This window comes from Labrus mixtus, chromosome 18 (genome assembly GCF_963584025.1).
Source record: "Labrus mixtus chromosome 18, fLabMix1.1, whole genome shotgun sequence".
NCBI lineage: Eukaryota > Metazoa > Chordata > Actinopteri > Labriformes > Labridae > Labrus > Labrus mixtus.
In genome coordinates this window covers 24,748,383-24,772,972 of record NC_083629.1, presented here as the reverse complement: position 1 = coordinate 24,772,972, position 24,590 = coordinate 24,748,383, and the positions used below count along the sequence as shown (strand labels likewise).

The 24,590-nt window shown below is 41.0% G+C and overlaps 1 protein-coding gene and 2 long non-coding RNA genes across 3 annotated transcripts; 2 read left to right on the top strand and 1 right to left on the bottom strand.

Annotated features, from left to right (window-relative positions):
* The first annotated feature begins 1,134 nt into the window (after window positions 1–1,134).
* Window positions 1,135–20,748, top strand: sfxn5a (sideroflexin 5a). The gene is made up of 14 exons (XM_061062785.1): window positions 1,135–1,296; window positions 5,192–5,260; window positions 6,792–6,869; window positions 7,702–7,728; window positions 8,896–8,950; window positions 9,409–9,434; window positions 9,645–9,698; window positions 10,325–10,381; window positions 10,483–10,548; window positions 11,839–11,929; window positions 14,406–14,521; window positions 14,663–14,748; window positions 17,290–17,407; window positions 19,403–20,748. Exons 1-14 carry the CDS (start codon window positions 1,249–1,251, stop codon window positions 19,478–19,480), a joined length of 969 nt encoding a protein of 322 aa, XP_060918768.1. The 5' UTR covers window positions 1,135–1,248; the 3' UTR covers window positions 19,481–20,748.
* On the bottom strand, window positions 16,429–17,249 carry LOC132993116 (uncharacterized). Its single transcript, XR_009676430.1, has 2 exons — window positions 16,755–17,249; window positions 16,429–16,614 (listed from the first exon to the last, which is right to left on the bottom strand). It is a non-coding gene; the product is annotated as an uncharacterized LOC132993116 (long non-coding RNA).
* A 227-nt stretch (window positions 20,749–20,975) lies between the features above and the next one.
* On the top strand, window positions 20,976–24,581 carry LOC132993115 (uncharacterized). The gene is made up of 2 exons (XR_009676429.1): window positions 20,976–21,867; window positions 22,920–24,581. It is a non-coding gene; the product is annotated as an uncharacterized LOC132993115 (long non-coding RNA).
* The last annotated feature ends 9 nt before the right edge of the window (window positions 24,582–24,590 follow it).

Genomic DNA, 24,590 nt, shown 5'->3' with positions numbered 1-24,590 from the left:
ATAACTGCTCTCATATCTGACAAACCGAGGGGCGTCCAAAATATGAGATTTAACTAAATGAAATATGTATACGTGCCCCGATAGCAACAAAGCAAGAGAAAAGACAATGCAGAGAAAACTTTAAATGTACAGCTCAGGAGAAAACAAGTTTTTGAAACATCTCTGCAGAGCTAAAATGTTTTTTTGTTTTTTTTTAAGGATAATTACATATTATTGTTGTGTTTTGTTTTTTGTTTTTTTCTAACTTGTGAGCTATGGGACACTCCTGAATTTCCCCCAGTGGATGTATAAAGTATTTATCTCTCTATAACAGAATAAGAAGCAGCTCTGCATCCAGGAGTTTTGTTAAGCTGAGGTCATATTTTTGATATTTCTGATTCATCTTATCAGTTAAATACTTTCTTCACACTGCTACTAATAAACATTTTCTAATAAAACATCTGCAGCACAGAATCCTCTAACATACCTCATGTGTGCATGTGAGTCCCGAGTGAAATCATGGTTCCTATATAATATAATTACATGAGCCTGTATGTGAACGTATCACACATTGAACGTCCCTCGTGGAATATCTGAGGATCTGTCAATATGTGATATTTACACTTGCTAAAGTGTGATACACTTGTAATTAACGGGAAAAATGCTTCACATGAATCTTTCTTTAACTTCTCAACATGTTTACTCACCAAGTCAAGTCAATCTGTAGCCCTCAAATCATCAGAACAAACCTCAGACATGAACTAAGGAAGGGTCTGTGATTGTTTAAATGCCATAACCTGCTCTTCACATGTTGATTTAACTTTTCGTCAGAGGAGAATGTGATTTAGTCCAACCCCTGCACATTTGTATTACCACAAAGTACCCAAATCCACCACTAGGGGGCTATGTTACACTCTTTAAACTCCACTCCTTCCTTCTTTCCTTCATTCACCAAAAACTTAAACAGTCAAAAAAAAGTAAAATTCTTTAAATCATCTGTTGCTGCACTGGAATCTCATGCAATACATGTTCTCTCCTTTCCTGCCTGAAAGTGAAAACAAAACAAGTTATTCTGGGAAGTGTAGTGTGCCCCTCTGGGCTCATTCACAACTTGACCCCGGAAGAACTACATTACCCAGTACGTAATGCGCAACCGTGCAACTGAAGAACCCTGCAGCCTCACTTCATACAGTGTTTGTATAAAAAGTTGTTTTTACCTCGTAGAGAGAGAAGAGGAGTTGGTGTACTTGTGTTTATGTTTGCAGCAGCATGTCTGAATATCCGACATTCCAGCATGGCAAGTCTCGTTTCGACCAGGTGAGTTTATTTTTCACGTTGCTGAAATCTGAAATCTACTCCAGTTCATGTGACTTCATGTGACTTCAAGCACCAGGCAGCTGTTGACATTTGGCCCATATAGACATATCTGTAATAAAATATAAACCATATGAGACCGCCTGCTTTAATATCCTCTCTAACAGTCCGAGTTGAGTTTATTCAACTCACTGAAGCTTTCATTGCTCCTTCTTGTAAAACGCTATACTCAGGCATACTCAAAGTGTAGGCATGTTCAAATTCACATTTAAAATGCCCAACATCACTACAGGTGTTCTGTCACAAACAACGTCATATATATATTAAATATTATTTAAAAATGTAAATATAATAGTTGCATCTGAGAACATGTTGCAATAATAATGCTGAAAGTAAAGTTATAATCATCTTTAATTATGGGTCAACCTCAGACTGTAAAGTCTCACCTATTCGGACTTTCGAACCTACGCTTATGTTGCCTTCAGGTGCCCTCGGAAATATTGGACTTCCCACATGTGAGCGTCGTTATCAATGGTAATATACTGGACTGTTATGCTTTATAGTTACAGGTTTGCTTGTTACTACAGCTAATTGATGCAATTATTCAAATGTGCAACTACTAAAAATAAATTATAGCTGCTATGAACAAAAAAAAAGATGTATAAACCGTTTTACTGTTATTCGTTGATGCTGTTTCCAATCTTTCTGCCATTTTTGATACCCTGAAATGATAAGAAAACGTCACAACTTGGGTATAATCGTAATTATCTTAATTTTCTACTGCTATTCATGGCTGATCATGTGCTCATCAGTCGTATTTACAGTAAATCCGATAACTCCAACGGATACATGAAGGCAGCGTAGTTTTACGTAACTCAATCAGGCTTTACGCAAACGTACGTAATATTTAAGTCTCCAACGGTCAAACATTTCTCCCCTGGAGGGAAATTGACCTGATTTCGTGGGTTCAACGATAAAATAATAAATAAAAGGTGAAGTTGTTGAAGACATTAACAGGTGAGCTTTTCTAAACATAAACATTAAGTTAACTAAACAGTTAAATGACGGATTACCCTGACGATCTATTTGTTAGCTAGCTTGTGATCGTAACTGTTAGTTAACTATGAAGGGTCAAGATCCACCTTTATAATCACTTTTAGAAACTAAGAACTTTTCCACTGATTTTTATCGACTTAAAATAGTTAAAATTATCATTTTTTGTTAGCCAAGTAGCAAGTTGTCGGTTAAACGATTAGTATTCCGTCAATAAACCGACTCTCCCCCGGTGTTTGTATACTTGGTCTCAGACAGTTGTCTGATTTCCTAATCCAGTGGTTCCCACCTTTAAGTTCATGACCCCGCTTTGACCTCCAACACTCTGGTGACCCCGGAAATCCAAAACACATACTACAGCTTTCTGCTAAGATTAATTTGTTTTTAACCATGTTTCTGTTTTTCTGTGAAGTAAACATTCATGTTAGAGCACATTTAGTCTGTTTGTTGTTTATTATTAAAGGACAGAGGAAGAAAGGCTGGGTGACATTTCTGCACATTGGAGGACAGACAGAGACCCACAGCTGTGTTCAATGTATTTTAATATACAATATATTTTGTATTGATAAATACGTATTTCAAGGGAACATGTTTAAATAACATGCAATCCCATGTGAGGTCGTATGAGGGACAAAAAAAGACTAAAGTATAAATTAATAAATAAATAAATGTTGGGAGAAATGCATACAATAATGTATAAATAAATGCATCAATAAATATATAAATGCTGAAAACAATACATCAATGAATAAATAATAAATACACTTTGTTAATGAAAAAGGCTATTTATATATTTTTACATGTATTTATTCATTTATTAACGTATTTCTACAGTTATATATGTATCAATGCATACATTTCCACATTAATTGAGTTATTAATTTTATTTATTATATATGTATTTTTACATTTACACATCTATTTATTTCTGTGTCCAGGTCGTAAGAGGAAAAGTATATATGTAAAATTTGCTTCTGTCTGTTTTTCAAAATTGACCAATCCTACTTCAGTAATGTTAGGACGGCCCACTTAATTTACATATTTACTTTTCCTTGTACAACATGGACACAGAAATACATAAATAAATATATGAATATATTTATTTATGTATTAATTTTTATATGAATTGTTGCATTTATTTATATTTATTGATGCATTTATTTATTTATTCATTTATTTATACTTTAGTCATTTTTTGTCCCTCATAAGGTCGGGACCCCAAGGTTGGGAAGGCCTGGCCTAATCCATTGGTTCCCAACCTGGGGTCCGGACATGACCGCCTCTGTAACGCCTCTGTTACTACCCTTGAAGATGGTACATTTATCCCCCTATTATACCTTGAAGGCGGAACGTCAGAGGGGTGTAAGCAGGGGGGGCTCTGAGGTATAAAAGTTGGGAACCACTGGCCTAATGTAAACTGTGTATGTAAATAAACTGTGTGTCAGTATCGATATTTGGATGAGTATTGTGTGACCAGTCAATAACAAGAAATGTATCAATGCCAGGATAATTCAGAATCTAGTCACTTAATGAAAAAGTTTAGAGGAGAATCTGGTTTAACAACAGTTAAATCAAGTACTCTCTATTGTCATTCAACCATATACAAGTACACAGATTACTTTTTGTTCTTCTTAGACCATGATGCTACATATTTGTGACGGCTGTGGCTTAGTGGTAGAGTTGGTCATCTCTCAACCAGAAGGTAGGGGTTCAACCCCCAGCTCCTGCAGCCACATGCCTGATGTGTCCTTTGGCAAGACACTTAACCCCAAATTGCTCCCTCTGCTTTGTCGGCGACGAATGTGTATGAATGGATTAGTTACTTCTGATGGACTCTGTACTCAGCAGCCTCTACCATCAGTGTGTGAATGTGGAGGTGAGACCTGCAGTGTCAACGCACTTTAAGTAGTCAGAAGACTAGAAAATAAATATACAAGTCCATTTACCATTTACACAAGACATTTGAGAATTTAGAGGTAGAAGCAGAAGACAAGAAAATTATGAGATTAGAGTGGATTAAAACATTTAAACCGGCAGCAAACAAAGTGGCCAAAACAGATGAAGTAGCAAAAAACTATTAAGATGTCACAGAAACAGTTAGTGACATTGAAGTGGCAGGAGTAGTTAAAAGCTCTTTTTAGCCTTTAAATATCAGATAAATCATTTTCTCATATTACCTGTGGACTGAATTGAACAGATTAAGAAAACAATTTCATCATGACGTGTTTTACAATTTGTCCATATGTTCAGGAAGTCAAAAGGCCTCCGGTGCAGCAGTGAGTCAGATTCCAGATTTTCATCCAAATTAGCAGTTGGAGTAATTAAAGTGAAGTTGGGGGAGGGCGTGGTGCCACTCGGAGCTGCACAGGGCGCTGCTGTAGCTTACCAAATCATCCCTTATGCTCAGCTATGAATAAATGACTGAAAGGTATTTTTGGCTCAGTCATTAATGGAGAGTAATTGCAAAGCGGTGTAAGATGCAGATAGGAAACAGTTTGTCGGCCTTATTAATGAGGAGGCACAGCCTGGTGTGTTACAGCAGCTGGCACGCTGTGATGTCACTGTGTACAGACTGACAGCTGGATTCCTTCTGCTCAAAGAAACAACCCAGAGTCCAATTTGACTGCTTATATTTGAGTCAAAGTTATGTTTTTAACTCTTATTTCACATGGAAGGTGCGACGTTAAGCACTTCTGGATATTTAGTTTGAAAATATGAAACTTTTAAAAGAGCACACGTTGTCTTAATATTTGATAATGGATGCTCTAAATCTGAATTCAAACATTTAATTGATTTTTGTCTTTTTAAAGTGATTTTTGTGTGATGTGTTTTCTTCTCGTCTTAGAGCACATTTTCTGGACGGTTCAGGCACTTCCTGGATGTGATCGACCCCAGCACGCTCTTCGTGTCAGAGGTAAAAAAACATTATCTTTATTACATCGACCTGGTTCTGTTTTGTAAGGGGAGGGGTTAGATTTGCTCTCTGACTCTCACTTTGAACTCGATAGATCTCTGCTCTTTGGACTCATGGGGATCTTCTCTTCAGCATTTAAAAAAATGTAGAGATCTCCAGTCTATGCTACATCTTTAGGCGTATCATTTTATAATATATTCCCAACATAGTCATGCAAAGTAACTCCTGATATTTTCAGGAGTAGCCTTAGTGTGAATTATCTAAATGTTTTCAGGAGTGCGCATGTGAAACCAGCGTTACAGTGAGTCAGGGGACAAATACCGGCCTCAGAGAGATGATGATGATCCTTATGAGAGTTGCACTGATGTCAGGGCTGCATGATAAATCGCAGTTTAATTGTTATCACAGCAAAAAACACATTGCATAGTCAGAGTAAGGGCCCGGCAGGCAGCGGACGACCTCTGTTTGCTGAGAGCTTCACCAGAAATCCTGAATCCAAAATAAATAAATAAATATTCCTATGTTTCTTCTTCAACTAATTCATGAACAAACTTAAGGATTCTCCGTTTCTTGGCACTCATTTAGTAAGTTTTTTGGGGTTACAGGCCGTTGTCTGAGCTGCTCCGACGTCCCCGTGTTTCCTCAGCTCTGAGTTGTGTGTTGTGGTAATTTTTGTTTATGGAGTCATCAGAGCTCGGGTGCTCTGGGTAATGAAGCTGTTAGCGGGCTCTTTGGTGACAGTAATAGCGGCAGTAGCTCCTGGGATGTGATGAGGTGTGGACATGTGGGGCAGCTGGGAGGGGTGGAGAGTGTGTGCGCTCTCACACACACACACACACACTCATGCACACACTCACCTTGCATCCTGCTGGGCCGGGCATAGCCTCAACTTGCCCCCTAATGACGAGGGTGGAACAGGGACAGATTTTGCATGCGATCGCATGCACGCACACACACCTAACACTTCCACACACACACACACATTTACACGCAGATGGCAAGCTCATTAGGACAAATTGGGCCACATGACCCGGTATTTTGCTCAGCATTAGACAATGATCACACCACAGAAAGCTGCTCATTACCTTTTAGGAAACTCATTTGTCAACTGAAAATCAGCATGAAAGTTTTCATGGAACACAATTATCGCTCATCGAGCTGTGCAGAGTGGAGGAGGAAAAAACATCTTAGAGCCCACTAGAGAAGACCGTCCTCACATTACTTTATGTTCTACTAAACTCTAATATATATTCATGCTATAAATAATTACTTTTATTTATTTTAATTATCATAACTTTTATGTCTGTGCTGGATGATGGTGATCCTTGTCTCAAAGCTTACATTCCCTGCACACTTTGTGTCATGGAGCTTTGAGGTATATCACACATTTTAAAGTTAAAGCATAGGGTTAGGGTTAGTCATTTATTATCGGGATATTGTTAGCAACAAGTCAGAATGATTATGAACATGAAAGTTTCACGTCCTTCGATGCAACACTGTGATGACTATTGTTCTATTTTTGTCCAATCAGAAACGACTGCAAGAATGTGTGAAGCTGCTCGACCAATTCAAACAAGGAGCTCTGCCTCCAGGAGTCACAGATGCTCAGGTAACCGCACAAAAACTGGATTTGCAAACTCGTTCAGGTTATTCACATGAAGTGAGTGAGCCTGTCTGGAGAAGTGTTTCCCTCTGAAGATTCATTGACTAGGAGTTTAGGAAGAGTGTTGATTTTTTCCTTCCTCAAACCACTTCCTGTTGAATGTTCCTTGAGTCAGATCAGAACATGAAAATCTGCTTTTTCTTCTTCTGCACCTGACTCAGGGAACAGGATTCAACATCTCCTTTAGGGGCAATGACCTTTAACCATTTGGACATTTTAGAAACCTGATTTTAAACCTGCCAAATGTTTATTATTATGTATTTATTTATTGTATAAATTCATTGTTTTAGTACATTTTAGGCTTTTTCTTCCACTCTTGTATTTCCTTATTCTTTAAATTAAAGCCCCTCTTCAGCTTGCCACTTCAAGCTGCCATATTTACGCTCCTTTGACGTTTCGCCTTCAATCTGAATGTCACAGAGGCGTTATGGCGGGACAAAATGATTCCTTCTCTGTGCCACTTCAGAGGTAGAAACAGCGGCATTAAAAATGTGAAATAAACATTCTGAAAAGACAATCCCTCAGTTAGTTGATGTTAGTGGCCTTGTATTCATCTGTCGTCTGGTTCTTTGAATGATGTCGTCTGTCTTTCTAATTGATTCTGTAAATGACTTGATGTCTTTGTAAACGACGTTTGCCCCCTCCGGGATCTCTGGAGTATAAATAAAGGTTGATTAAAAAAAGTATGACATGTTGACAACCTTAGTAGAAACACTTGTCAGGAGGTGAAGTGCTTTCTCAATGAGATCACTGAAGTTGATGTGTTTTCTCTCGACAGCTTTGGCAAGCTCAAAAAATCCAGCAGGTAAGATGTTGACTCTTTCACTCACACACACACACACACACACACACACACACACACACACACACACACACACACACACACACACACACACACACACACACACACACACACACACATATCATTCACTAATGTTATCTTTTATCATAAACATGTTGTGGTTTGGGTCAGTGGACTGGCACACCAACACCTAGAGATTCTTTACAATGTAGCCCAGTTCTGATCTGTTGACGCTGCAAACATCCAGCTGAGTGGCTCAAAGCGGGAGAATGCAACATGAGAAACCATTAAAGACGCAGAGACAGTGAAGCAGACATTTCATCTGACGCTCATCTGCAGTGAGAGCAGACTTCTAAAGATGTCTGACAGTCAGAGAACTGCAGGTGCAGCTGAATTTAAACCTGCTGTATATGTTCAGTCAGAGGAAATCAACCATAGTTAGTTCTTAGGATAACTTTGTGTTTGGTTCATTCTTTACTATTTAAAGGTAGAGTCAGATTTATACAAAAGTAAATCTGCTTAATCATCACTTCTGGTCCTCCATACATTTGTGATGGTGACCTGTGTCCTCTGACTAGATTTTCATGTTTTCTTTGACTCGGGAGATTTCTGGGCGACCTGGGAGTGGATGTTTCCCTCAGCCAATGTCAGCAGCGCCCATGTGAGTTTGTGAGTGGATTAAAAACTAGCGACTGGACGCCATACAGACCAGAACAGTGAATATGAAAGACATGAACGTAGCAGCAAAGAAGAGAAAATCTAATCTGAGTGAGGCGAAACGCAAAGCGGAAAGCTCGTTCCAAAAAGAGGGTGAACCTTGGGGCGACTCTTTATACAAACCCAGCATACTCTGTTCATGTTTAGATGACTTCCATGGAGGATCTGGGATGTTTTTTTGACCACATATGAGATCAGGTTTTAAAGTCTTTTAAAATATTAGGTTTCAAAATTGAAGGTGATATGATTTCTTAAAGTCGTGTTTGTACTTGTTAGAGGTTTTTACTTTTTCGATGCATAAAGAAAAGTCCAAAAACAAAATGAAAGAAGTTTCCAGTAATAATAAAAACTTTATCCCCACGTTAAAAACTCTCTGACGAGTCTTCTGAGCTAAATCAACCCAGACCTGTCAGAACTCATTACGGCTTCCTGATCCTCGTTCTCTCATTACAGGCCATCATCCACCCTGACACGGGGGAGAAGATCCTCATGCCCTTTCGGATGTCAGGTACAGTAGCTCGGTGTGGAAGCCTTTGGGGGGGGGGGGGGGTCTGGGGGTTGTTATGTGGTCCAACATGGAGGCGTCGTTCACCCCGGGAACTGTCACGGCTCGATGGGGCTCTTCAGGTTGTCTGGGGAAAGGTCACACTCAGCTGGGCGCTGATTAAAATCTCTCTCTCTCTCTCTCTCTCTCTCTCTCTCTCTCTCTCTCTCTCTCTCTCTCTCTCTCTCTCTCTGGCCTCTGAAGGAGCAAACACAAGTATTTTGGTCAAGTCTTAAAGCACCTTTTTTTTGAAGTGACGCAGAGAGAACAAATGAGGGAGTAGGGATGCATACAAATGATTAATCTGTGCATGTGCTTCAACTTTTTTTAAGGAATCTCAAAGCAGAAAAAAAAAAACCCTCTTCAAATAATTCAAATAACTGTGAGCTGAAGATGATAACAGTGAGTCTGTCTTTTAACAGGTTTTATTCCCTTTGGCACACCAGTGGTAAGACTTCTTCAGATATATTTCACCTATAAAAAAATGGCATTTTTTAATATTTGGCCAAAAATGTAGTCCAAGTGGGCAAAGACATTCATGCACATATAAAGTTAACAACAAACTGAAATGAATGTTTTTTACGTCGGCTTAGATTCAGGCTTTCTTTTTGTTCTTTGGTTCTCCTGTCAAACTCTTTTTGTTTTGATCTTTGTGCAGGTTATCGGTCTTCTTCTACCCAATCAAACGTTGGTGTCAACGGTCTTTTGGCAGGTAAGGACAAAACTTCCTGACCTGCATGCATGAGAAAAATCAAGATGTCTTACTATTTGTATTTAATGATTTCATGCATTTCATGTATTGACCTTTAAAGACATCAGGAACTATTTAAAAAAAAAAAAAGTCTAATTTTCAACTTTAAATCTGTCTTAATGTTGTGAAATATAGCTGAAGAAACACAAACTCTTTATTGGACAGGACAGCTGAAGAGAGACCGGAAATGTTGGGAGGAGAGAGAAAGGGAAGGGTTGAGGTCGGAATTAAAACCCACTGCCACTGCGATGAGGAGTTCAGCCTCCATGCATAGGGCCTGCCACATAACCGCTAGGCTATCTGCGCCCCTAAGACGCACTTTTAATACCTATCCTATTTATCTAAAAAAGAGGGCAGTCTCCTCTGTAACGGTGAAACCAAAACACCAGTATGAATGCAGCAGCCACTATCACCCACTGCACATGACCTGATTGAAAGTTCCTCCCAATCTTTGTGGATGAGGAAGATTATTTTAAACCGTTTGCTCCTCTGGGAGACCGAAAACGATCACTTATTGATATCACGGGTCAGGAACTTTGATGTGTTATCAGACTGTAACTAACCAGCTCATTTTCTTCTGACTCTAGTGGTTAAACCAGAGTCACAACGCCTGTGTCAACTACTCCAACCGCAACGCCTCAAAGGTAAAGTTCCAGCAGCGATCACTCTACATATATTCATTTTGATGAACAGTTTAAGGTGCATGACACTCTGACACACTGTATTCCTGTTTACTTCTCATTAGCCGGCTCCAGTTTCCAAATTCTTCCAGGGATACCTCGGAGCGGTGACCAGCGCTGTCTCCATCGCTGTGAGTTCCCATGATGCTTCTGCTCTGACTGACCAGGCGATGAACACTTAACAGCTTTAGCTCCGTCATTTATAATAGTGATGTAGTCTAGACCACACTAACCAGGACCAAGACCTACCAGAGACTAGGGCTGGGCAGTATATCAAGTTTTTAAGATATATCGATATATTTTCAAACACGATATAGGTTAAGACAACATCGTTAATATCGATATAGTTTATGTTGCATTCAAATAACGTTACAGAGGTGCCAGGTCACCTTTTTCTCATCTCACTGATGATGACTGACTGTCTGTCCCTCTTAACCCTGCTCCTCTCTCTCTCTTTTATTGTATTTAAGGAACATTTTTATTTTATAATATTACTTTTTAAATTCACAAACAGGTAGTTTATTTTCCAAGTGTTTTCACTGTTAATAAAATAAATATCGATATATATCGAGTATCGCCATTCAGCTAATCAATATCGAGATATGAGTTTTGGTCCATATCGCCCAGCCCTACCCGAGACCAGAGACCTCCGAGACCGAGACAAGGCCGAGTAAAAATGCTTTCAATTCTAAGACGAGACCGATTTTGAGTACTACAACACTAATTTATAGATTTTAACATAGTATTAGACTTTTTGTGGAGGTTTCTGTGAAGTCTTTGCAGATTTGGTTCCCCTAGTAACCATGATATCTCAAATAAAAGGTTAAGATTGATTTGTCACACGTTGATCCCGACAGCCCCTCGCAGTTTAACCTCTTCTCTTACCTCAACATCAAAGACCCTGAATGTCAAAGGAGTAAAACACGCGTTCACACACCTGCCTGACACGGCTCTTAGTGTGGACACTGGGCTCAAACCGAGCCAATTACTGGTCCCGCTGGGCGCCCATCCGGCTGCTGCCCCTCAGGCTTGACAACGGCAACAAGCCCCAGAAAGAGAATCACGGGGTGCCTGGAGGGTGGATGACGGGGCGGGGAGGGGGGATGCCAGGAGCTCTCCAATTAAACGTCTGCTCTGTTGACGCCCCCCCACCGGGCCTGGGAGAAGCCGGAGGCTGAAGTGGTGATGGTGTGCTATGGGAGAGCTCATAGCCTTTTTGACCACAGTCACTTTACTCCTCATGTCACATCAAAGAGCGTCTTTTTATTTTCTGTTTTTGGATTTATGAAGCTTGCAACAACCAAAACCCCTTTAATGAAAATATTCATAAATATCAACACCTCCAATGTGTGTATGAATGTTTTTATTTTAACCTGAGTGTGTGTCTGAGTGCCTGAATCACATGTTTTCTGGTTTTGCAGGTCGGGTTGAACGTGTTAGTCCAGAAAGCCAGCCGCTTCAGCCCGACGACCCGGCTGGTGGTGCAGAGGTTCATCCCCTTCCCTGCAGTGGGTAAGTGAAACCCGTCATGAGAAAGACGAGAGATGAAGAAACCTAACCCTAAACTACAATAAAACATGAAGCGTCTTAATAATATAATCTAATAATAATCTTTATTTATAGAGCACTTTTCAAAAACAAAGTGCTTTACAAGGACAGCAAATATAAAAACAGGCGGGTCATAGAATAATAAACAAGGCAAGATTAAGGAATCAAAATCACTTTAAAATATAAAATCATTTTTAAAAGAACTGTAAAATACATACAATTATTTTAAAAGGATTCTATAAAGTGAAAATGGTCACCATTTAAAATCAACAAAAATCAGGAAAAAGGCTCGCCGGAAAAAGTGTGTCTTAAGAAGGGACTTAAAGGAGATGACTGATTCTGCCGACCTGATCTCCTCTTAATCAGATAATTTCTCTGCTGAAGCATTTAACTGCATCAGCGAGCTGAACGCGGGTCCGAGCTCAGCTGAGTTAAAGGTTTCATCCTGCTGCTCGCCGTCCGGCCGTCGTCCTCGCCGGGCTTTAGAGACGTGTTGAGAGCTTCCGTTTATCCGACATGTGTGGAGCCACAAAGCTGATTTCATGCCACCTTCCCCGCAAACACACAGAAGCACCCAGGGGTATAGACCCGTGTGTCCCAGAATGCCCCTGGCTGCTGGCTCATAATTAAATTGTTTGCCTGCCCCCACTCCCCCCCCCCCCCCCCCTCTTGCCTCTGTGGTTCTTTCAATTAAATCAACAGGTTTCTACAGCGCAGCCTTTGCCTGGTAATTGGCTGCTTGTTAGAGCTCTGCTGCCGCAAACAAATTGGATAATTACCCCCAAAGTGGCGTCTATGTCGAGGCCTCATTTACCTGATTTCTGTTTTGTGAATTTGTTGTTGTTGTTGCTGCTGCTGTTGTTGTTGTCATGCTCGGACGATATAAAAAGGTAATTAAAACGGCTAATTGAAGCGAGCGAAAGTAAAGTGCCGTTTGATTTTGTTTGCTCTCTTAAGGCCATGATGCATTTTGTAATAACCCAATCAAGGGTCTGCCTGTCATTCATTTACATCACGGTCGACCTTCACTGCGGCTGGAATGTGTTGCGGATAATTCATTTATTGAAAATATTTGTTGTTATTTGTGATATTTAAGGAAGTTAATTACGTGAACACGTCTTGGATTCATTTCCACGAGCGCGCAGCGCGTTATTAGAAGACAATTAGAAATGTAATTATTTCAAATAATTAAATGTACAGCCTCATATTTCACCGTGATTTGAGCCTCGCTGGTTCTTTATTAATAAAGGAAACAGACTAATTAGAAAATGAAATAGATTGCAAACAGCTCGTTTTTCTGTGTTTGCCTCGTTCCCTGCAGAAGCCGCTCGCTCCGTCCTTCTCTTAATTGGTCGAGATGTTGTTTTTTTTTTTAAATCCCTTGTAGGTAAAAAAGAGCTATTTGCTCCGTCAATTGAAATCCCCCTCCCAAAGCGACCCGTCAGCCCCCGCGGCCCTTCGCACAGATAACTCTGAACGCTGTTGTCTTAAATTAAAAAGGCCCGCGGCATCGTCACTTAGCTCTCTAAAATGACTTTTTCTTATTCCCATTAGAGTCAAGGAGAAAGGTCCGAGGATATTAACATACATTTGTGTTCATTTTGGCTTTATGAATAAACCCCCAACGCGTCGCCGCTGATCCGACGGCTGCTCGAGTCAAAGTCACACACACACACACACACACACACACACACACACCCCAAACGTGGCGTTCATTCGTCTGACATGACACTAATGACATCTAACAAACAGGTTAAGTGTCAAAACACTGGCTGATAGATATTTTTATACATCTCAGATTGAAATCTAACAGTTAAAGTGTCACCGCCATCCTCGTTCCTGCACGGCCTGCTCCGACCTCCACCTCAGCGGCGAGGAAGTGTGGACAACAGGAAGGCGAGGAATCCTTCCTGCATCTTATCCCATATGCTCTTTTGTAAAGCGTCTCGAGATGACACTTGTTATGAACTGGCGCTTTACAAATAACGATTGATTGATTGAAAGTGCTGAGAGTAAAAAAAAACAAAAGAGCACAGAAGAAGAATACACAAAAACTAAATGCATGACTTATCAATAAAACTGATCATAACCGGCTGTAAATAGAATAGAATAGAATTAATTTATTGATCCCAAACTGGGAAATTATGGCGTTACAGCAGCAGGTTATCCAAACACACAATATTACCAAATAAACACAATATAATATTAAATACAAAGTAAATAAGCACTAAAAATATCAAAACTAAGAATGAGAATATATACAACCAGGATTTAACTAAACATTACTTCTAGTCTTAAATATGAAAGATTAAATACAACATACTTTGCTGGAGGTAGATGTAAATGTGCAAAAACAGAGGGTTAGCCAGATGTTACTGAGGCGATGGAGAAAGACACATCTGACACTTTATATTTAACTAATATTCTCCCGTCATTCCAGCGAGTGCAAACGTCTGCAACGTGGTGCTCATGAGACACTCGGAGCTGTCGGAGGGCATCAGTGTGCTCGACGACAATGGGAACGTGGTGGGAACGTCCAAAGTGGCCGCCATGCATGTATGTTGTTCACCTCCAGTTCTGTCTATCAGATGTGAATGTTTCATGTGTTTGTTTGTTATTTAATGACCGATGCAGCGTAGAGCTACTTTGACTGATGAGGTGTTAAAAAACATTTTCTCTTTTCTTTGGTCATGACAGGCTCTTTTAGAAACCGCTCTGACCAGAGTGGTCCTCCCCATGCCCATCCTGGTCTTACCTCCTGTGATCATGACTGCACTGGAAAAGTAAGAGGCCGCCTTGTTTTTATATTTCAGTACCCGTAAAAGACCATCCTTCACACACACACACACACACACACACACACATTCAGCATGACAAACCAAAAAATCCAAAATGTCCCATCATTTAATTTCAAAAACCTAATAATAAAAGAAAAAAAAAGTGTAATACCTTTGAACATATCACCCTATCAGATTGCTTAATCCTCTGCTGCTGTTAGTGAACCGCGTCCTCGCTGAGATCCAGCGTTGTGTGATAAGACCGTAATGATGTCTTAATGATGTGTTTATACTTACGTCCCGTGATCGATGGCCTCACTGTGCCTGCGGTGTGTCGAGGAATGCAGCCATCTTTGTAAATCCTTGACAGCACTTGTCCCGACTGCTCCGAGCAGGCGGGCTCAGGCAGCGAGGCCCTGTTGCCCAGGTGTGTTTTGGGATTCCTGGCAGCTGGATGACTGAACGGGGGGGAGGGGGCGGGGGCGGGTTGGTGTGAATATGAGGCTGTGAGCTGGACTGTGGTTGCAGGTGAGAAGTGCTCAGCTTTCCTCTGTCAGCTCGCCTTCAGTGGCTCTCAATGGAGCGAGAACAAGGGGACATAGACGGGTCTCTGAGCGGCCCCTCAGTGATGGATTGTGTTGCTGAGAGCAGATTTAGGGGCAGTGACAGCAAGTTCTGTCCTTCACGTGCTTCAGGAAGTGTGAGAGGCTACACACAGAGTAAGTGTGTATGGAACATTTATGTGTTTTGTTACTTAAGCTCTGTCTTCCTTCTGGAGAGTTTTCAATTCAGCCTAAAGACCAAAGTTAACCTCCAATAGCTTCTGAATATTTATGTGTCTGTTGATATGTGTGCCTATTTTAAACCATTAAACACAGTATCTATCTAAATCATGGCTTCATCTGCTGCCGACAAACAACCACTTTTTGTCACATTTTCATGCTCATAATCACCCCCACCTCCTTCACGAGGTGTTTGATTAGTGTAGAAATTAGAAACCTGCTTCACAGTTTAATTGTCCCTGCTCACATAGCTCCAAACACACAGCAGCCGGCTCTGCAAGACAACAAAAAAACCTGCAAATTGTAAAAAACAAATGTCCTAAAGCAACATAGTTAGTTGATTGTGTTCTACAGTTGTCTTGCTGCCTTCATGTTTGATAAACTCACATTTAGCGACTCTAGAAAAATGTATTTGTGCAGCTGGAAACACTACAGCTGTTATTTCTTTTGGGAAATTACCAAATGCAGTGTTGTGTCAGAGTCGTTCATTGGCTGAGCGTTTCTGTCAGACACAACACGAGTCAGCGGGGAGATTAAATTAATTGGTCTTTCTCTGTGCTCAGGGAGGCTCAGTCGGGGTGTCAGAGGTTCATGTAAACAGCTAAACCTGGCTAAGACCTCGACCAGGATGTGGCCGCTCGCCAGTTTGCTCAGTGCATGTTAACACATGCTGCACTTGTCATTAGGTTTGTGTAATATCAAATATTTGTATCTGATTTAAAGGTTTTAAAGTATGAACAAACCTTCCTTTTTTCACTCTCTTACAACTTTTCTCTCATAGACTTTACTCTTTATAATCCAGTTTTAAGATCTCAAATCTGCACGTTTATGTGTGTGCATGTGCGTGTGCGTGTGTGTGTGTGTGTGTGTAGCCTAATTAAACCATGGCAGCCATATGTGTTAATGAGCTCCCTCATTAGGCAGTAGCTCTCCTCGTTAGGGGGAGAGGCGTTGCTGGAGGAGGAGATATGGAACGGCTCTTTCTCCAGCTCCCGCTGAGTTCACTGTCCCGCACACTCAAGAGGGGATTATCCTACAGAGGGCAGCCGGGAGGGAGGGGAGACATGGGCTGAGACCAGGAAATATATTTCTGGAGATAAGAGGCTCAACATTTTCCTCCAATAGTCAGATCGAGAAGCTGCAGTTGATGGCAATATATTTGAAAGTGTTGCTCTACATTTGTAAATAACTTTGCATTTAAGGGCACACTCACACTAGGCAATCTATGACCCCCAAAGTCCAGTGAATTTGACTAGTGTAAGTTACTATGCCATCAGACATTAAGGAAACATGCTATGTTGAAGTGCTGGCTTCTCTGACAACAATGCAGCAGCCAGTATGTCCTCCTTCTAACTTTAGATTCTGCTCCTGAATGCTCTGGATTTGTTTGGACCAGAGAAGGTAGGCGCTTTTAAGACACCCCTTCACACGGCCCCCGTTTTGGACGCCCCTCAGTTTTCCAGATATGAGAGCAGTTATCAGGTCAACAGGTGTTGCAGTGATGGAAGCGGGCAAGAGAAGTGGTTCAGATAGAAGTGATTGTACCCGACCTAAAAAGCCTCTGCATGTTTCTAATAAGCTCCACGAGCAGAAACGTGCTCAAACTAGGATCAATATTGGAGATGCTTTTGAAAAATGGAGAGAGGTTAGAACACAGAAAGGTTTACAGACCCATGCAGAGCTGGATAAACACTGAAGCTTCAGAGTCCACCACATGGTGACCTGAGTGAGCATCGACAGAGTTACATATTGCTCCTCCCCCCAGGCTTCCTCTCCTGCAGAGACAACGGAGGCTCGTCCTGCCCATCCACAGCCTGGTGGTCCTCGCTGCCTTCGGCCTGGCTCTGCCCCTCGCCATCAGTCTCTTCCCACAGATGTCCCAGGTAAGTCATCCCAATAACTCTCTACTCTACTGCAGAATATGTGTTTCTTCTTCAGCCGCTTTTCCAGCAGAATCAGTTCAGTTCAGACTGTAACACATAAAAAGTGTTATTTTTGTGTTACCCTCCAAAAGTTGTGTGTAGTAACTATGGAAACACCAATAGGACAAGTCTTTGTATTTGTGTATATATGTTCCTCAACAATCAACAACTTGCAGTCACTGAGCCTGTACACACACACACACACACACACACACACACACACACACATACACACACACACACACACACACACACACACGTGGGCTGAAGATTATGAACTGAAGTGATGGACCAGGATGTAGCTCTTAGTTTGATAGCTTGATGCTTTCGTATAATAGATATTTCCATTAACGGCTAACTGATTTAGCATCATGATCGCGGTAATTTTAACTTCTGAGACATTATCTATTTTACTAAACAATTTTAGGTAAAAAAGATCCATCGTCAGTTAAGAGATGTTAAGTTAGGGTGCATTCACACCGGGCAATCTGCACCTTACTCAAACACCTTTGACCGCCAAAGTCAGTCCAGTTTGTTTGACTTATGTGTGAGTGCTCTGTGCTGTACACTTGTTTGCTCTAGCACAGATGGCAGAGGCGGGATTTGGTACGGTACACTTGCTCGTGCCACCGCAATAAAGGCGGCTATCGCGATATGGCAGCGCCCAAAAACTGGCCGTAGGAATTTGTCTATAGACCAATCTTTTTTATAACCCTCAGGCATCAGTTTAATTTACCAGCCTTTTTTTTTTTTTACAAAAACTGCTATAAAAATATTTTTTTCTTCTTTTTTTTTGCATTAATCTCTTACACAACTTCAGCCCTGCTCAGAACTATCAGATATTGAATAATTATCAGGAATTTAACCCTTTAAATCCCAGTTTGATTACATGATTCTGGCTTTTAAAGGGTTCAATTCCTGATAATTATTCAATATTTGATCATAAATGTGTCACATCTCACAAAAATGTGTGCCATATGCACTAACACAGCCAAAATGATGGCCAGATAAAGAGGAAACATTTGCCCAAATGGACAAAAATGTCCATAATGATGCATGAGGGTTAAATGTCATTGATGCATTAGCTTTGACTTTACATTAACTTTCTGTCGGACTCTGCCTCGCTCATGTCTAATGACTGATTTTGATGACCAGGGTCGTTTGACCTCTTTTATGTGAGAGTCTCTCTCGCTCTCTCTCTCTCTCTCTCTCTCTCTCTCCCTCTCCTAATGAGGCGTAGCCCTCTGAGACTTAACCTGCTCTGTTGTGATCTGCCCACAGCTTCTATTGCCTCCATTCATCGCTGCCATCCATGCTAACAGGCCGAGGATAACTTATTACCTCCAGTAATTTATTTTCACTCTATTTCTTTCTTTGTCTCCTCTCTGCCAACTGACTCTCTGACACCAGCCAACCAGCTCTGGCTTTACAATGTTTAGGATTTAATTACCGCTGAAATATCTCAGACAGCCATATGGCAGAAAACTTCAGACATATGTGCCGCCAACAGTCCTGTGAAAAGCGGGCCTGTTTTCTTCTCACAAGTCCTTTTTTTGCACTTTCGCAAGAAAAGCAGACAGAAAAAAAAACAACATCTCCCCAAAAAAGCAACATGAATGCCCTGTTCCCCCGGACCCCCCCGCCTACTCAATTTGTCCCACTTCCCCGTTTCACACCTACCAAGATGTCTGATTAAGATTCTGCCTCCGACGCCGAACGCCATCTGTCTCTAGTTCAAATATTAGGAGATGCAAACCTCAAATTAGACTTTAATCTGCCAAATTGGCTCTTTGCACATTAGAAGTAAATAGGAACATTTGAAGCTTTTAAGAAATACTTAGTTAGAAATGAAATCTTTGAGTAGTCGCTCCTCTATATGACGACCATGTTTACGTTCCATCTTCACGCCAAATATCTCCATTTTGCAACGATTGACCTTTTTTCGATTCCCCACAGATCAGTGTGAACGATCTGGAGCCAGAGATCGCCATGGCAACCGACTGTAAGATTGTGACATACAACAAAGGTCTGTGAGTGATCTCTGCCCGGCCGACACATGAAGACGGGACCCCGCTGCTCGTCGCTGTGCAGACCCCCGCTGCGGCTGCCAGAGGATGAAGGATGATAAATGTGTCTGTGAGCAGTTAGCATATGTTTACAGGAAAGGGTTCATCATGACAGTACATTTTGTTTACTTAGAAATCATCACACAGGATGACATGCTGTATATAGAGCTGTAGATATAAAACTGACACCTGACAAAGAATGAAAACCAAATACCTGCGGCCCTCAAAAAAAAGATTTATAAATGACTTTGTTTGTTCCATCTTGCTTGTGTGCTAAAGATGCTAACAGCTGGAGGACTAAGGCCGACCTGTTCGGTTCGGTTAAAGGGAACTTGAGTCCGTTTGCCAAGTTAGTGCCGCTCGTTTGCGCTGGTGTGAAAGCTGTCAATCAAACTCTGGTGTGGACCAAACAACTGTACAGAGACCGCTTTAAAAAGAAAGTGTGACTCTGTTTACTTTCTAGTTTAAAACCTGCTGCGTTCACACATCAGCTCATCTCGACCTCACTGACTTTTTTTTAGGAGGATGACAGGTTCAAGTCTGCAGGTTGATTGTTTGTGTTCACAGCCCTTCTGGACAATGGCATAAAATCAATTCATGATTGTAGTTCACATATTATACTCCATGATCTTCAGCTTTTTATTTTAAGCTGAATACTGATACAGGTTTTATTTTATTGTGTATCAGGGACCGTTAAATTTGCACTGATGCACAGACTGTTGTCACGGTGATTTCTGACTTTTTGTGCAGATAGTCAGGAGAAAAGTCCTGCAGTCTGTGAATCTGCTTGTGCCAATACAACCAAAATATCAATCATGCCAGAAAATCATACTACCTGGCGGGACCAGCTGATTGGACCATAATTTGGCTGTCATGCCTCAGTGTACATTGCACCGCTGACGATGTTACCGTCGGGCTGAAGTTCGGCCAAGACGAAGCAGGAAGTACCTGAATGAATGTGATTAGGATTGAATGTGTTGATAATGTGAATTCAGTTTAAATAATTAAACTGAACTTTTTTTCTATATGTGATATAATGCATAGATTGAATTAGTTATTATTATTAGGTTTTATTAGAAAGAGGCTAAAGAAGAGTCAGGCACATTCTCATACTTTTCTTAATCTGGATTGTTGTTGTAATCTGTTTCACAATCTGAGCGTGTGTAAACAAAACCTTACTCTTATGTCAACCACCTCGTCGTTCCTTTTACTAAAAAAAGAATCCATTGAAACTCATCTGTGGTCTTTCACTGAAGAGTATCTCCTCTTTCATCAACATGGTTTTTTGTTTTTAATACCACTAAAGCTGTTTTAAATGTTAGTCCCTGTATTTGCTTTGGCTCTAACTCTCTAACTGGAAACTGAAGGTTGAGACACTCACATGATGTAAACATGTTTAGTTTTAAGGTCCAATCAGTGAGCTGTGTAGAGAGTGAGATGATAAAGGTATCTTACTATCTGATCATTAAGGAAACATGTTGAAGTGCTGGCTTCTCTGACAACAATGCAGCAGTCAGTATGTCCTCCTTCTAACTTTAGATTCTGCTCCTGAATGCTCTGGATTTGTTTGGACCAGAGAAGGTAGGTGGTTTTAAGGCGAACCCCCACACGGCCGTTTTGGACACCCCTCGGTTTGCCAGATATGAGAGCAGTTATCAGGTCAACAGGTGTTGCAGCGATGGAAGCGGGCAAGAGAAGTGGTTCAGATAGAAGTGATTGTACCCGACCTAAAAAGCCTCTGCATGTTTCTAATAAGCTCCACGAGCAGAAACGTGCTCAAACTAGGATCAATATTGGAGATGCTTTTGAAAAATGGAGAGAGGTTAGAACACAGAAAGGTTTACAGACCCATGCAGAGCTGGATAAACACTGAAGCTTCAGAGTCCACCACATGGTGACCTGAGTGAGCATGGACTCTAGAGAGGGGGGGGGGGGGGGGGGGGGGGGGGGGGGGAGACAGCTCTCTATGATGTTTAGAATTTAGACTGCAGTACCCATTTTAAACACAGGGGTCAGAGTTACATACTGCTCCTTTAATCAGGCAGAATATGTTTATCTTCTGGATTAACTTCTTCTGTATCTGAAGTTGTGATAAATGAATAAATAAACTGCTGAATTCATCACTGTCAGGATAAATCTGTAAAAATACCTCCCCTTGTCTTTGTGTTTGTTTTTTGGAACTTGATTTATTTAAACTTTCTGTCTTCAAGTGTTATCTTTTGTCATGATCTTTGTCATTAGTATGTTTGTTGCACGGTTGCCCGGGGAACGCAACACTGCAGGCAGGTAATCCGACAAGAAGCCACATGCAGGATCGACGGAGGATGCTGGTGGAAGTTGTGACACATGAACGAGGTGAGACAAATAAACTAAACTTAAAGTCATCCCAAGAAAAACATCAGGTTCTGTTTTATTTTTTCTCCTGCAGTTCTATCTCATGTTATCGGACATCTACATCATCTGTTTTGTGTTGGACAATGTCACATGTTTCCCATGTCCTGGGATATTTTAAATCTGCTTAAGTGTTTTGGAAATACGTCCTCGGTTTTAGTACTTTTTGTTTGAGTAAACTCTGAAGAAGAAATGTTCAAAATGAGATGATTCCAACTTTTCCAGTTTGAGGATTACACCTTTTGTTCAGTGTTTTTAAGATTACCTGGGACACAAACTTCTTCCGTTGAAGCTCTCACCTCTGGCTCTGAGGAAACAACTCTGTGACTTTTTACAGCTTTTAATTAATCAAATTGTGTACTTGAGAAATCATCAGCAGATTAATAAGTGTCGGCATTACTCACTAGTTTCATCCCCGAACAATTCAGCGTCTATCATCAGATAAATATCCATTTGAGTTTGGTTTAATCATCAACACATTTGGTGAAGATGTTTTTTTTTGCATTTTGAGATTCATGGATTTCATGTTTGCTTCCTGTGTCAAAACTTTTAAAGGAAAACACATTTTTAAATAACACAGCTTAATTGTCAGTCATCTTGAAAAGAGGTAAAACAACCTTCTTTATTCTTCAGTCATTTTTTTAAATCTGTGCGCCATCACTTATGCAAAGTGACAACTGTGACCACGCTGCATTATTTATCACTCAAATCGAACAACAAAGCGTGCGTCGTTTGGAGTGTGAGCTGAGAGAAGTAGACTTTAGTCATTCTACATAAATACAGAAATCAAACGACAATGACCACATTCCCTGCCGCTGCGGCCGGGGACAATGTGCTCCTCTGGGTGGACTTGTGTTGAATTCCTGCTCTCACCCTGAAGTCTCCTCTCTGCTGACTCAGGCGGAGGGAGACGGCCGTGATTTTTTACTCTTCATTATTTTCCTGAAAGACAAATGAAGTGTGCAGCTCTAGATAATCAGGCTGACCTTTTACCTCACCGAGCTTCACATTTCCAGTGCTGTGACTGTCAGAGAGAGCTGCTCTCCACACCTTTTGAGGGTGTTTATCTGGAGGAAAAGGAATGTCCAAACTCTCTTTAACATGCATTTTGCACCTGCAGTGAGTATAGGGTATCCTGGAAACTCAAAACAAGGCATGTGGCCCCTTTTTGCAACTGCTAATGTCTGACGTATTCTTTGTAGACGGTGAGCCTCCTGCAGTGCGTTTCTGAGCTTACAACAAAACACAACATGAGGGTCAGACATCAGCCTCGAGGTCAGGAGAGGGGGGATTCTTTCCGTTTCTTTTGACAGGTGATTACTGAGTCATTTGTTGAGAGAACTGCTACACAATAATCACTACTTTCCCCTTTTTTTTCCACAGGTTGCGACCCTCTGATGGGAATTAGTTCTGTGCTCCCCCCCTTTTACTGGAATTCAAAGGACACACAGGCTGATGGGTAACACACCTGGCACCTGTGCAACTGTCCTGCAACATTCAGAGAGCCGTCTAAAAGGTTGTAAGAATATTTTTTGTAGTGTCTTGATACAAACTGTCGTTTTTCTCCTCACATTTTTTGGGGAAATTAAGCAGTTTTTGACTCATTTTAAAGCAAACAAAACCTGCTTAAGGTGAAATTCTTCTTCATGTGCTGTGTGGGGGTTTCAAGAGTCTGCAGAATTTCCTTCAATCAAACACCACAGCAGCATGTTTCACACTGATCTGCACATGCATGAATGAACTAATGGGAGAAAATGTGCAGGTGTAACAGCTGGCTCAATGACAATCCTGCAGACTCTGGAGGACATGGTGTTCAAAGTGAGCGCCCGAGTCACACAATAATGCTAACGTTTTCACGAGGGGAATAGTTTTTTGTTTTTATTTCTAAAGCATCTTCTTGTAATTACACGTTCTGCTTGAAAAGTATGTTCTCATGTTTTGTTTGCACACACAGCGCTTGATGAAATCTGCAGAAATTCAACAAAATGACCACGTCATCCATCACACGTCCACTCTGTAAGAATGTGGCAGAAGAAGAAGCACAAAGCTGTGAAGTCGCCCTGAACAGCAGAGGGTCTCTGCCGCTCCTCATCTGTCCCGGAGTCATGCACAGCTGCTCGTGAATCGCCTCTTCATTAGGAGCTGTAACAGAACACAGACAGTCCACTTCCTGCTTTGTTCTTCTGGCCCTGTTCCCCACGCTCGCTGGGCGGATTCAAAGTGTGCGACATGTTCCCGTCATTGAGGAGAAATTTAAATTAACACGGTACACAGGTGGCGAGGAGGGTGTTGTGAGCAATGAGGTGTTAATGACCGAAGCAGGTGGTAAAAAAAAACCAAAAAAAAAAAACAGCTCTAATGAAACAAATAGCCTCTTTCAAAAACAACCTTTTTAAAGTGGCTTATGTACAATAAAAAAAACAACAACTAACAAGCACAACGATGGAGGGTGATGTGGTTTCTCTTCGTCCTTGGTCACACACACCAAAGATCTTAAATAATGGAAGGATGTCTCCTCATCCTGACAACGGATATTTAAATAAGATGTTTGTTTCTCAGTTTTAGAGTCCAGCACCTCCATGAAAAGATGTGCAGTGATCATGTGTAGTCTCTTCCTCTAATGCGTCTAATTATACTTAATAATAATATTACATAATAAATAGTGTTGGTCCTTTGAAGGGTCTGTG